This window comes from Gopherus evgoodei, chromosome 7 (genome assembly GCF_007399415.2).
Source record: "Gopherus evgoodei ecotype Sinaloan lineage chromosome 7, rGopEvg1_v1.p, whole genome shotgun sequence".
Lineage (NCBI taxonomy): Eukaryota > Metazoa > Chordata > Testudines > Testudinidae > Gopherus > Gopherus evgoodei.
The window spans coordinates 28,192,025-28,204,300 of NC_044328.1; the positions used below are offsets into that span (position 1 = coordinate 28,192,025).

The 12,276-nt window shown below is 41.0% G+C and overlaps 1 protein-coding gene across 3 annotated transcripts in view; it reads left to right on the forward strand.

Annotated features, from left to right (window-relative positions):
- The window catches only part of DPYSL4 (dihydropyrimidinase like 4), a 30,495-nt gene that overhangs the window by 3,636 nt on the left and 14,583 nt on the right, over positions 1–12,276 (forward strand). For 2 of the 3 annotated variants that reach the window (XM_030570376.1, XM_030570374.1), the window contains exons 2-9: positions 2,749–2,837; positions 3,654–3,838; positions 5,189–5,353; positions 6,871–6,932; positions 7,034–7,114; positions 10,395–10,463; positions 10,583–10,703; positions 11,699–11,855. In XM_030570376.1, the coding sequence (XP_030426236.1) occupies positions 2,749–2,837; positions 3,654–3,838; positions 5,189–5,353; positions 6,871–6,932; positions 7,034–7,114; positions 10,395–10,463; positions 10,583–10,703; positions 11,699–11,855 (929 nt within the window). Of the gene's footprint in view, positions 1–2,283; positions 2,365–2,748; positions 2,838–3,653; positions 3,839–5,188; positions 5,354–6,870; positions 6,933–7,033; positions 7,115–10,394; positions 10,464–10,582; positions 10,704–11,698; positions 11,856–12,276 lie in introns of those variants that run through there. The other variant, XM_030570375.1, reaches the window with a different exon arrangement.

Below are 12,276 nucleotides of genomic sequence, written 5' to 3' on the forward strand. Positions count from 1 at the left end.
CTCTTTCACACACCAGGGCAGCCATGTTACCTAAGAGACTATAAATGTTGCTTTTTATAAGAAATGCAAACACACATATCTTTGAGTCTGAAGGGTCTATTCTGCAGGACCACCCCTTATATTTGGAAATTAACATAAATAAAATTAAACAACATATGATTTTGTATAGTTAATGGGGACTTAATGTTTACTATCTTCTTTCCCCATCAGCCCTGATCCTCATAGTCTTCTTATTCCTAGTTCATAAACCCATATCCTCTGGTCCAGCCTGTAAACCCAAAATACTAAAAAGCGAGAATATTGTACCTATTGGGATCTCATGCTCATTCATTGCAGTGGGCCTGACTCCATCCTCTATCTCTCATCACTGTTGTGTTGTGGAGGAATGTTCCACCCCTCAGATCCCTATCACTGTTGTAATAGGAGCCTCCTTACCCTGATAGCCAGGACTTTTGTGGGGGTGAGGAGACACCTTTGGGCAGCATGTTTTCTTCTTCTTCTTCTTGGCTGGCGGATTCTAAAATGGAGCCACACAAGGGGAGAAGAAATAACCCTGAATCCCCTTTAAAAGTGTTCATTGAGTAAGTTACATTGAGTAAGCTAGAGAGAATCAGCCTGTATATGTGACAGGTTGTTGTAAGGGACTTGGTAAGTTCAGTAAAAGCTTGTTAAGAACATCTGGCATTTTGTGGTTGTTATAAAGTGGGTGTGCTCTCAGAGCGGGGAGTGGCCTGTATAGTTGCATAGTGGAAGAGGCCAATAGAGCTCCCTTGGGTCAGTGAATGTAGTGGCTCTTTTTGACCTGGAAGCAAGAAAAATAGTTGAAAATAGATTAAGGGGTGTGAAAGATAAATGAAATATGTTTCGGAGTTTTCATAAACACAGCAAAATTGCTTAATAGCTTTATTCATACCCCTTTGACCTATAGTTAAAAAAATCAAGGCCCAGAAGTGGTGTTATGTGATTAATTTTATAATTATACATTTCTCTGGTCCTGTAATCCACTCTCCCAGACTGTATTGTCACATGTTGTTGCATCCAGCAATCATTTTTAAATGTACATCAGAATCCTTAGCAGTGGCCATTGTAGCCTGGGAGTAAATTCTCTAGAGTCACTTTAAAGGTCACAGTTGAAGAAAAAAATGTAATCAACTATGCTGCAGTTTCACATTTAAAAATATGAACCTGATCCTGCATTTTCTTATGCATCTAAAATGCCCAGTGTGGAAAATGACAGCGACTAGAGGAGACTCCTTTGACTATTGTCAGAATCCTTTGGATCTGTGAAGCTCCTGGCTGCAGGAAAATCTGATTTTGAGAACCTGGAAATGTTATAGTTAAACTGCACTTTCTTTTGTAACAGTGGATGCCTAGTCCTTTTCCTTGAAAAGAGAACTTAGAAAATATAAACTGCTACAAATCAATTGCTAGAGTTGAAAATTTCTCATTGATTTCCCAAGAGATCACAGCCACTCCATTAGCTCCTCTAAAGCTGGCCTTTCAGATCTGTGACACTCACATTGATTCCTCCGTTTCTGTGAGAACCTCAGATCAGTTGCCATGTGTAGAAGGGCAGTACCACTTTGGATGCCCCTAATATTGCTAAGCCTTCTGCAAGCTGCCTCCCAGCCTGCTGTCTGCAAATATGATGGGTCCTCAGCTTAGCAGCCAAAGTGGACACTGGCCACAATGAGGGACCTCAATGTCATGAGAAGCAGCATGGTCTAGTGACATAACAAAGCACTGAGAGCAAGTAACACTTACATTCCAATCCCAGTTCTGACACTGACTTCATCTGTGGCCTCAGTCAGCTACTTAAACTTTCTGCTTCAATTTTCCCATCAGTGAAACAGGGAGAGTAATAGTTACCTTCCTCAGAAAGAGGATATGTTAACTTATTGAACTGATATTTTCAAGTCACTTATATAAGTGCTAAAATTCACCTGAATGCACAGAAAATCTGCCAGTACCAGCATTTGGGGGTGGCCAAGCAGCCCCACATCCCTGGCTTAGGTGCACAACTGTCCCTTGCAAACCCTTTTAAGAATGTTGGCACATATGCAGAGACTACAGCATAAATAACTGGTCTCCCCATCTGCAGAAGGAGGCTGGTAATGACCCTTTGTTTCTTACTTATATAAAATGAGTCATTAAAGTGTAAGTTTACCAAAAGGGTCATCACATCAACCCTCTCCAAAACCAGCAGGATGGCCTTGTGCTTGTTAATGTTGGCCAGGAGTTATTTATATTGGAGGGTGGAGAACAGAATGTTTTGCAGAGCTACTCGAAGCTGTGAAGGGATTTGTGGCTGTGCAATTAATGAAAAAATGAGTAATGTGCACTGTAGTATGTGAATGTTTTATGGCAACTTTGCCTTAATATATTATTTTTAAATTACATCCTCACATCTTCTATGCAGCATACAGTTCTCTAAGATAGTGCTGTGAAAAATATAGATTAAATCCCCTTTCTGGTTGATTTAAAGATGTTAAAACATTCTTTATTTGTATGTAAAATATGTTATTTTAATTTTAATACTTTTTATACTTCTGTATGTGGAATAGAGTCAGGCTTTGATATGAAATAGTTTGGGCGTATTTTTTAAACTAAATTGGACTAATAGACATGCAGAATATTTTGTCTCAGACTTTAACTGCTGCAGGCAGTTATAGATTATTATGCATGAAGGCCTGTAAAGAGTAAAACAACTTCTAAATCAAATAATCTTGGGAAACATTTTTCCATTAGAGTGACCGGCTTCTAATCAAAGGAGGAAAGATCGTCAATGATGATCAATCATTTTATGCTGATATCTATGTGGAAGACAGTTTGATAAAGTAAGTTACTTAAGAAATATTTTGTATTACAATTTCCATACTTAACATTTTTAGTGCAATTTAATATGGATAATCATTTCCAGAGACCCCTTTAATTTTCTCAGAAATATGTTCAAAATATTCTTTTGGAAAAAAATCAATAGTTCATAGGGCATTGGAAGAAAAAGCTGAAAGGAATATTTCCTTTCTTGAGTTCTAGCTGTGTTCTTGAAAGCAACAAGTAAAATGATCTTAGTCCCTATTGATCTTACTTCCATAGTAGCTACTATCAAATTTACAGTCACTGTTACTACTAGTTGAGTGGTCTAGGACTACATGAATGAAGAGAGCTGGGGGTCACAATTGATGCCCTGAAATGGGATGGCCTGTGGGGCTGGTATTGGTGGTCTGCACTGCTTTCCAGGAGATGCATATCTGCTCGATCCCATCCTAGAGTTGAGAAAGTTTTGGAGGCAGAGCTTTGCAAGTGGAGATGAGAGACTGACTCACAATTCTCAAGAGCAACAGCTATGGGTCTGAATGAAATTTCATCCAATCTTCCATTGCCAGAAGGATGGTGACTCCTCACAAGAGAAGGGGCATCTAAGTAAGGAGAAAATGGGAGAAACATAGAGCTCCCTTAGAGTTCTGAGGACCCCAACTATCCCCCATTTCCCAAAGGAGAGCATAACTGATGTGCATTGGCAGCACAGTGTGAGAAAACTTACAGAAATGGACATGAGCACACACACATACTCACTTTTAACAACAGAAAGTTAATACATTTTTCTTTAAATGTTATTTGCAGCTAGTAGAACTTCTTAATACTGTTTTTAGGCAAATTGGAGAAAATCTGATAGTTCCTGGTGGCATCAAAACTGTTGATGCCTATGGCCAGTTGGTTATGCCAGGAGGAATAGATGTCCACACTAGACTACAGATGCCTGTGATGGGAATGACCTCTGCTGATGACTTTTATCAAGGCACAAAAGCAGCCCTAGCAGGAGGAACCACCATGATACGTAAGTAGCATCATTGCAATGACTCTAAGAAGTACATCTTTCAAAAAGCAAACAAGGTGTCCCACCATCGAAAAGATAGCTCAGTGTCAGTTAACACAGGAGTGAGACTTTAGTTCTGACCAGGTTTGTTACAACTGTATCATACATTAAGTTTCCTTTAATAAACTCTGCTTTTGTTATATGTTCCTTTTTAAAAGATAAAAATTCTACTTATTATGAGGCCCTTTCACCTTTATCATTGTAAGCAATACAGGGCACCTTTTTACTTGGGTCTTTTAAAACAGATGGTCACAGAAAATTTATATTTATATACCATGCTTTTTATAGGTGGAGAGAGAAAAGTAACTTGGTTATGAAATCAAATATTGCACTAGTTTCCAGCTCTGGGGTTGTGAGAGCAAATACTTTTGAGGTTCAAAGTAAAAATGATTTTTATTTACTCAATCTGATCTCAAGTAGACCTTACAAAACCACCACACAGTTCAGTTCAGTGTTTACTCACCGGAGGCACAGAACTGAACTATAAATAGCCTCACAGGTTAATACTGAGGAGTGTTGGTAGGTGTAGCAGGAAATACAGTACCTATGTGTGACTGCCATTGCTAAAGTCAAAGGAAGCTGTGCACAAATATCAAAGAGCAGAATTTGGCCCCTTGCATGTATATAATAGCACACACCATATTATATGGACACAAGGGGGTGAATTCAGGTTGTACTGTTAGCCACAACTTGGAATTGACTTCTGTGATGCAGTAGGGACTGTCTGTGTGGGGAATGGGAGAGCAGGGGAGGACTTTAGGGGATGGATGATGCCAGGGCCTGTAACCTGAGCTAGGTAAGGGAGGGGAAAGGTCAACACCTTTGAAGGGGACAAAGGAAGGGAGTGGCAGGAGGGAAGCAGTTTGAGTTTGGGCTTGGGGCTGTGTGGGCGGAATTCAGGGTATCCTAGCTAGGATCCAAGCACCCTGAAAGCCCAGAAGAACTCGGTGGAGGGGTCCTGACTGTGCCTGCAAGCTCTGCTGTAACCGGTGTTCCTGTTGTCCAATAAACCTTCTGTTTTACTGGATGGCTGAGAGTCACTGTGGGTCCCAGGAAGAGGGGTGCCGGGCCAGACTCCCCACACTCCGTGACAACTTGTTTTGCTGGTTTTTGTCTCAGTGGTAGTGGTAGTTAAACACAGTTTGGAAGCTTTCATATTCCTCATTTTTAATTATAGAATAATTTGCATTAAAATGTCTCCTTCCTACCATAGAAATTTGTTAGACAAGTGCATATTTATGGGCATTATAATAATGTCCCTGTGTTACCCCATCATATAAAGGCTGCTGACACTCTGCAATATTTTTTCAGTTGACCATGTATTCCCTGACTCTGGAATGAATCTGCTTTCTGCATATGACCAATGGAGAGAGTGTGCTGATAACAAAGCCTGTTGTGATTATTCCCTGCATATTGACATCACACGCTGGCATGAGAGCATAAAAGAGGAACTGGAAGCTCTAGTGAAAGACAAAGGTAAGGACAAAAAGACCAGTGTTCTACTAACCTAGTTACCATCAAGAGTGAAAGCTGACACAAGAAAAAAGATCAGCTACTTTTTAGGGCAATATGCATCCCTCTAACATCACTTTGGTAGTGCAAGACAAAATTATTGGGCCAGTTCTGAAGTCCTTACACTCTTAAGACTCCCACTGACTATACTGGAGATTTATCTGTGTAAACGAATTTCAGGATTGGGCCAACAGGGCCAGATTGTGCAATATTACTTCACTTGTGTAATAAAGTGGACATCAAGGGGTTAACTGGGTTACTCAGAGTATTATGGGTTGAAGCCAGGCTCCATACCTACTTCACTTCTTGTTTAGTTAGTGGGTGCTTCTGCATTCCCCAGCCACTCTGTAATATAATAGGAATAAATAATGATGAATAATATAATAGGAATAAAGCAGCACATTCCCAGCCCGCACTACTGAAAATAGAGTGTATTTCTTATGCACTGACAGTCCCTTCACAAAAACTTGTACCTGTAGTTCCTGTATATAAGAACCTGTGGCTATCTACCCAGTGGACACTGTCTACTGAAGAACTCACCCACCACAGGAGTAGTGCATTTCACTAATATGTCGCATTAGTCGCATATTTGGGGCTGTGTTTTGCGCTCAGATGTGCCTACACAAATCTAGTTGGCTTCAATGGCAATTGCAGTCCTACATTCAGGGACAGAATTTGTCAGTTAACGCAGAAATTGTTAATTAATCTTCTATTAAAATTCTCAGTGGTAGCTAAGGAAGCAGCTATTCAAAGCTGAAACCAGACATTTTTCATACTTACCTATATATAGTAATGAAATGGAGAGAATTTTATAGTGTGACTATAATTTGAAAACCATTGTGGTTTTTAGCAACATAAAAACAGTGTAAAGCAATACAATAGAATTTAACATGCTAGGCCCCAACACTAAATGAATCAGAGTACACATTAGATAGAAATGAGTTATGCATTTTGCTATGCAATGCAGTATACATAAGTGTTGTATATGTAGTTCTATAACTAAAGGACATTGTTTTGAATGTAGTGCTTTTGGCTTTATTTGTACTTTCAGCATTAATAAAATGATTCAGATATAGCACCTAGAAATGAGCCAGCATTGGAGCTTAGAATTCAAACCGGATTGTGGAAAGGTTTAAGATTCAGATCCATGAATCTTAATTCACCTGTGTGGTTTTGGTTCCAAGTTGGATCTAAAACTAAAAATGGGTTGCTTATTGCCTCTGATTTAAATACATCCAAAACCCAATGTCAGTACAGCATCTTTCATGAACTACAACATTTGGGGCCCAAATCTCGTAACAGCAAGTTTTTATGCCCTTTAGTCCAAATCTGAACCCTAGCCTTGAGTCAATCTGAATCCTCAACACTAGTCTAAAAACCTTGCCTAGATCTGAACACCATCTTTTCAATCCCTCTGTAGTAGACATGAGTGATTTGTTTTCAGCTGTGACAATAAATACACGTGTAATTTTTTTTTAAAGGTGTGAACTCCTTTCTAGTTTTCATGGCTTATAAAGACAAGCTCCAGTGCACTGATGCTCAGGTAACACAGAATAACTGAAATGCAATAAAAGTAATCAACTACACTTTTTATAAACTGTGACCTATCTGACACTAGGAAATTCTTTCCTTCCTTCTTGACAGATGTATGAAATATTCAACATTATTCGCGACTTGGGTGCCATTGCCCAAGTGCATGCTGAAAATGGAGACATAATTGACGAGGTATAGTAAATGTATCCATTTAAATTAAAAACTAGCTGCAATATTAATTTAGGCCAAAATGCTGCCCTGAAATGAAGTGGCTCAGAACAGGCAGTAGGGGGCAGAGCAGTGCCAGACACACTTTCAGCATCTGAGTCATCCTGCCAACTCAGGAACAGGTGCTACAAAGCTGGCCAGGAGGCATACATTGCTGGGGGGCCCTGGCTGCTTTTGTGAAAAGGATCAGCATATGTTTCACTAGTGCATGCTGCCAGTCACAGTATCACCCACATCATACTCCTATTTAAATTATTGGCAAAACTTTTCATTGACTTCAGTGGCTGAGTTAAGGAAACATGAGAGCCCTCAAGATGAACTTCAAGGATATCTGCAAAAGGGAATATAGATGGTACAGAAATAAAAATTCCATAAATTTTCCTGTAGAACTAACCCTCTTGGGTCTGCAGTGTAGTGGCCACTGCAGAAGTTGGTCTCTCTCCTCAGCACTCCCTGCAGTGTTGGTATTCTGCCCTGCTAAGGCATGTGGGGAGTAGGGGAAAGGTGCTCTATACATCTTCTTCCATGCCTCGTCCACCCACCCACAGAACTAGGCAGGATTTGGCCTTTAGGATAATCTGATTACCTGAGCTTTGGAGGGAGTGGACTGGCAGCAAAACCTTTGTGACATTATATATTGGCGGAAGAGCTTGGAAGAACATCTAGATTCCTTACTAAAAGCAGAGGTGTCAAGGTTCTTTCCCCACTCTGAACTTTAGGGTACAGATGGGAGGACCTGCGTGGACACTTCTAAGCTTAATTACTAGCTTAGATCTGGTATTGCTGCTACCACCTCCAAGAACTACTTTTTTCCCTGGGTAGTCTTGAGGGACTTCACCAATTTCCTGGTGAACCTAGATCCAAACCCCTTGGATCTTAAAACAAGGAGAAATTAACCATCCCCCCTCCTTTCTCCCACCAACTCCTGGTGGATTCAGATCCAACCCCCTTGGATCTACAAACAAGGAAAAAGTCAATCAGGTATTAAGAAAAGGCTTTTAATTAAAGAAAAGAAAGGTAAAAGAAAACCCTCTGGGAGAGATTAGCATACCAGCTACTCTCACAGACAACAGATTCAAAACACAGAGGATGTTCCCCTGGGCACAAATTTAGTTACACAAAAAAATACCCAAATACCCAATTTTGATAATTCCCTTAATGGTACCAAGACAAGTTACAAAGAAAATAAACATAAACCTATTTATCCCTTTCTAAAACTTACTGTTCTGATAAGAGGCTGGTTCCTTGACCTTTTTCACTCTGGCTGAAACTGAAACTCTAAACAAAGGAAAACTTCCCTCCTTCCTTTTGAAACATCTTGCTCCCCCATTGGTTCCTCTGGTCAGGTGTCCGCTAGGCTAGGCGAACTTCTTAACCCTTTACACGTAAAAGAGGCATTAACCCTTAACTATCTGTTTATGACAAGAGGCATCATGCTGACTGTTTACATCCAGTTGATTATCATCACAGGTACATTTATGGACAATGCTAGCTAAGAAGGGATGTGGCCAAGACAAGCCAAGGAATGTGCTGATTCAGCATATCCCCTGAACAGCTTCTGCTGACGGGAATAATTAGCAACAGCAACTGCAATTTAAAGTGGTTCTTCCCCAGCAAAAATCCGGAGAGAGGGCAAACAATGGAAGTACTCCTGGGTGGCTCCTCATATGCTGCAGAGGGCCAAGATGGCACAAGGAGGTGTAAAATATACATGGTTATAACCATTTGATTAGTTGTGGGGACATGGCATTTAACATGCACTTGCACTCTGTCCACTAGTCCATCTTTGCTGGGAATGCCTCCAACATTCCATGCTGTGAGCAGCTTCAAACAGCCACATTCCCTCCTGCCCCTGAACAGCCTATTAAAGAAACATTTCCTTCATCTTCCCCCGCTCCCCACAACATGGGATTTTCTTCACAAACATTACAGTGGCCTGAGAGCCAGGACAGGCAGTATCAGCCCTTCAGCAATGACAGCTTTAGGATCGTATATCTTCCCCTCTTTCAGAGCTGCTGGGACTTCGCTACCAATAGGTAAACTAGGCAGCTGCCTAGGGTGGCAGATTTCAGGGCAGCTGCTTATGGGAGCAGATTTGTCCTGGCTGCCCGCCACCATGAGAAAGAGGCAGGTGGGCCAAATCTGCCAACCTAAGCCTATGAAGAGGTGAGCAGCCCACTGAAGTTTTTCCTAGTGTGGCAGATTATCTTTAGCGACCTCTGCAGAGCTGGCACAGGGAGTTCTATATCATTGGTGGATGGCAAGATTCCCAGCTTACTGATGGAACACACAGCATTTGTTCCTAGCCCTAGAGATGCTTCTCTGGTGTTACTTTAATGAGAGAGATCAGACCCATGCTTTGGCCTAATGCTAAGAGAAATGAACTGAACTACTTCTACCTCTATTGGCTTCAGTAGTAGTTGAGGGCAGCTGTGGATGTGCTCAGTGCCTTATGGGATCAGGCCAGTGTTTAATTTGTGCCAGGGCTTTCCAGTGCCAACCCCCAGCACCCTTAGGCTTGGCAGTTCATAGCCCTGGCACTTCTGGGCTTGCTGTATCAGTTGTGAAAGTATAAAAATTGCTTGAGTCCTGGCAGCTAATTGCTTCAGCCCTGGTACCTCTTTAATTACAAATTAAGCACTGGATCAGGCTACAGAGAAAACTGGCTCCATAGGTTGAGGGCTATGAAAAAATAATACTAATAAAGGTGATAACATTCCCCTGAAAGTATGTGTGGGAGGGGATACACAGAATGCTGGACAGTGCAGTGTGGGATGACCTGCATAAATCATTGCCACTAGCAATATGTGTGGGACTTCACCAGCCCCTCAAGATGATTGCACTTCTAAAAGGATAGGAATGCCTTGTGTGATGGAGCTACCCAGCCTTCAGCCTCCTGTTCCACAGTGAGCTTGAAGTGCCTGAATGAATAGCCCAGGAAAAGCACATAGTTATCACTGCATATAGCTTAATTGTTCCTGAGCAAGTGAACACCACCAATATGTTGTCAAATCACTAGAGTGCAGTATGCTTAGTATGAACAATTCCACTGAAATGTCTTGTTTATTATGGTCATAGTCTCTACTAAGGTGCTCTAATTGTCATGGATATAAATGATATTCCAGGATATTATTTAGGAATTTCCATAACCCTCAAGTACTTCTAGACATGATGTTCCAGTCCCACATTATTTTAGATTGTTCCCATCACTTACTGTTTTTCTCATTTTTCTACATTCACTTAGGAGCAAAAGAGACTGTTGGAACTTGGAATTACTGGTCCAGAGGGGCATGTTCTTAGCCACCCAGAGGAGGTAATATCTTAAGTTCATCAAATGAACATGTTTAGAGCTTTAAAGAAGTCTCCACTCATGTCCATTCAACTAAAAGAGATATTGTAAGACGTCGCCTGGTTGTGTTCTTGTTTCCCAAGGTTGAAGCAGAGGCAGTGTACCGTGCAATTACAATAGCAAAACAAGCCAACTGCCCGTTGTATGTCACAAAAGTAATGAGCAAAGGTGCCGCAGATGTGATAGCTCAAGCAAAGCGAAAAGGTAAAACACCACTTCACATTTACACACTAATAAAAACTATTTACTTGTCTCCATGAGTATCACTGCAATAAAAGGGAGTTAAGAGTTCATAATTAGCCAATTTCAGGTACATCTGAAAAGCACAAAACTTGATGTTAGCTTTAGTTTTCAAAATGTACTGGAGTTTAGTTGCACTGAAGTGAACTCAAAAGAGTTGAAGAGATTGGCTGAAGACTTTGCTACACAAGTCTCATTAGGTGGACTTGGAAAAAAAATGTCAGGAATTCATTTCCAACCTCTTGTCATGTGTTGAATGGAAAAAAAATGAACCTGAGGACTCAAACTGCTGAACACTGGGAAGAAATAGAAATATTCCTCCAAGGAAACAAGGTAACACAATACCTACAATACAGTAATCCAGACATATCCTCAGCTGGTGTATCTCCATTGAAGCCAGTGGAGCTGTGTTGATTTACACAAACTGGGGAGGGGATCTGGCCCACTGTGCATGTACGTGGGTGACAGTGGTGAGAGACAGGAATATCCAGTCATAAACATACAAAACTGAGTCTATTCCAGGTGTAAATCAACTGATTTAAATGGAGTTACATCAGGAGCATGCATTTTGCCCATAGTTTTTGTGTAATTTTTGGTATCCCACTGAGAGGGATTTTTAGACACTTTACCTGCCCTGTTACAGTAAGGAGCCATGTCCTGAAGTGTTTGTTCTGCTTTCTTTGGCCTTTCTCAGCAAAAAATAGTGCCAAATAGGACTCTGGGGTTTGGCCAAGGCTGTTTCCTGATTGGTACCTTGTAATTTTACAAGGAATACTGTTCAGTTTTGTAGCAATCTGATTGGCTGAGAGAAATTCAGAAAACTGAAACACAAAGAAACTGGCTCAAACCATCTTTTATTCCTAATCTGAGCATTTGTCTACAAATGTGGGAAAAGAGAGTTCACCATCAGGAGCATGTTACATATTTTCAGATTATGTATTAGCATTATTATTCTTTAGGCACAGTTGTGTATGGAGAGCCAATTACAGCGAGCCTTGGCACTGATGGATCACACTACTGGAGTAAGAATTGGGCTAAAGCTGCAGCCTTTGTTACATCCCCACCAGTTAGCCCTGACCCTACTACAGCTGATTATCTCACTTCTCTGTTATCATGGTGAGTTGGCAAGGAGCGTAAATGACAGTGGCGTGCGGAACAAAACCCAGTCCCTGGGGTTATTATTATTCAACCTCAGAGATGGGCCCAAAGAGCAGAGTGCAGTTTTGATCCAATCTCCTTACAGTTCCACACTGTCTCTATTAGGGGTTTTGGCTCAGGGTCTTTGCTAGTCATCACCAAAAAGCTCACTGAGTAGAACCATTCAACAGGACTCCTTGTCGAGTAAAGTACTATTCAGTCTTAGTAGGGATGTTAAAATCAGGCCCCAAAGTAACACCTGAAGACTGTGTAGGGTGAGACTATTGTCCTGTAGGAGCTTACCTACGGTAGTAAATATTCTGCCCTAATAGGTCTCCTGATGAGAATTATTTTGCATTCTCTGAGATTTCACAAAATTCTTCTCGCTAGAGGTGTGACT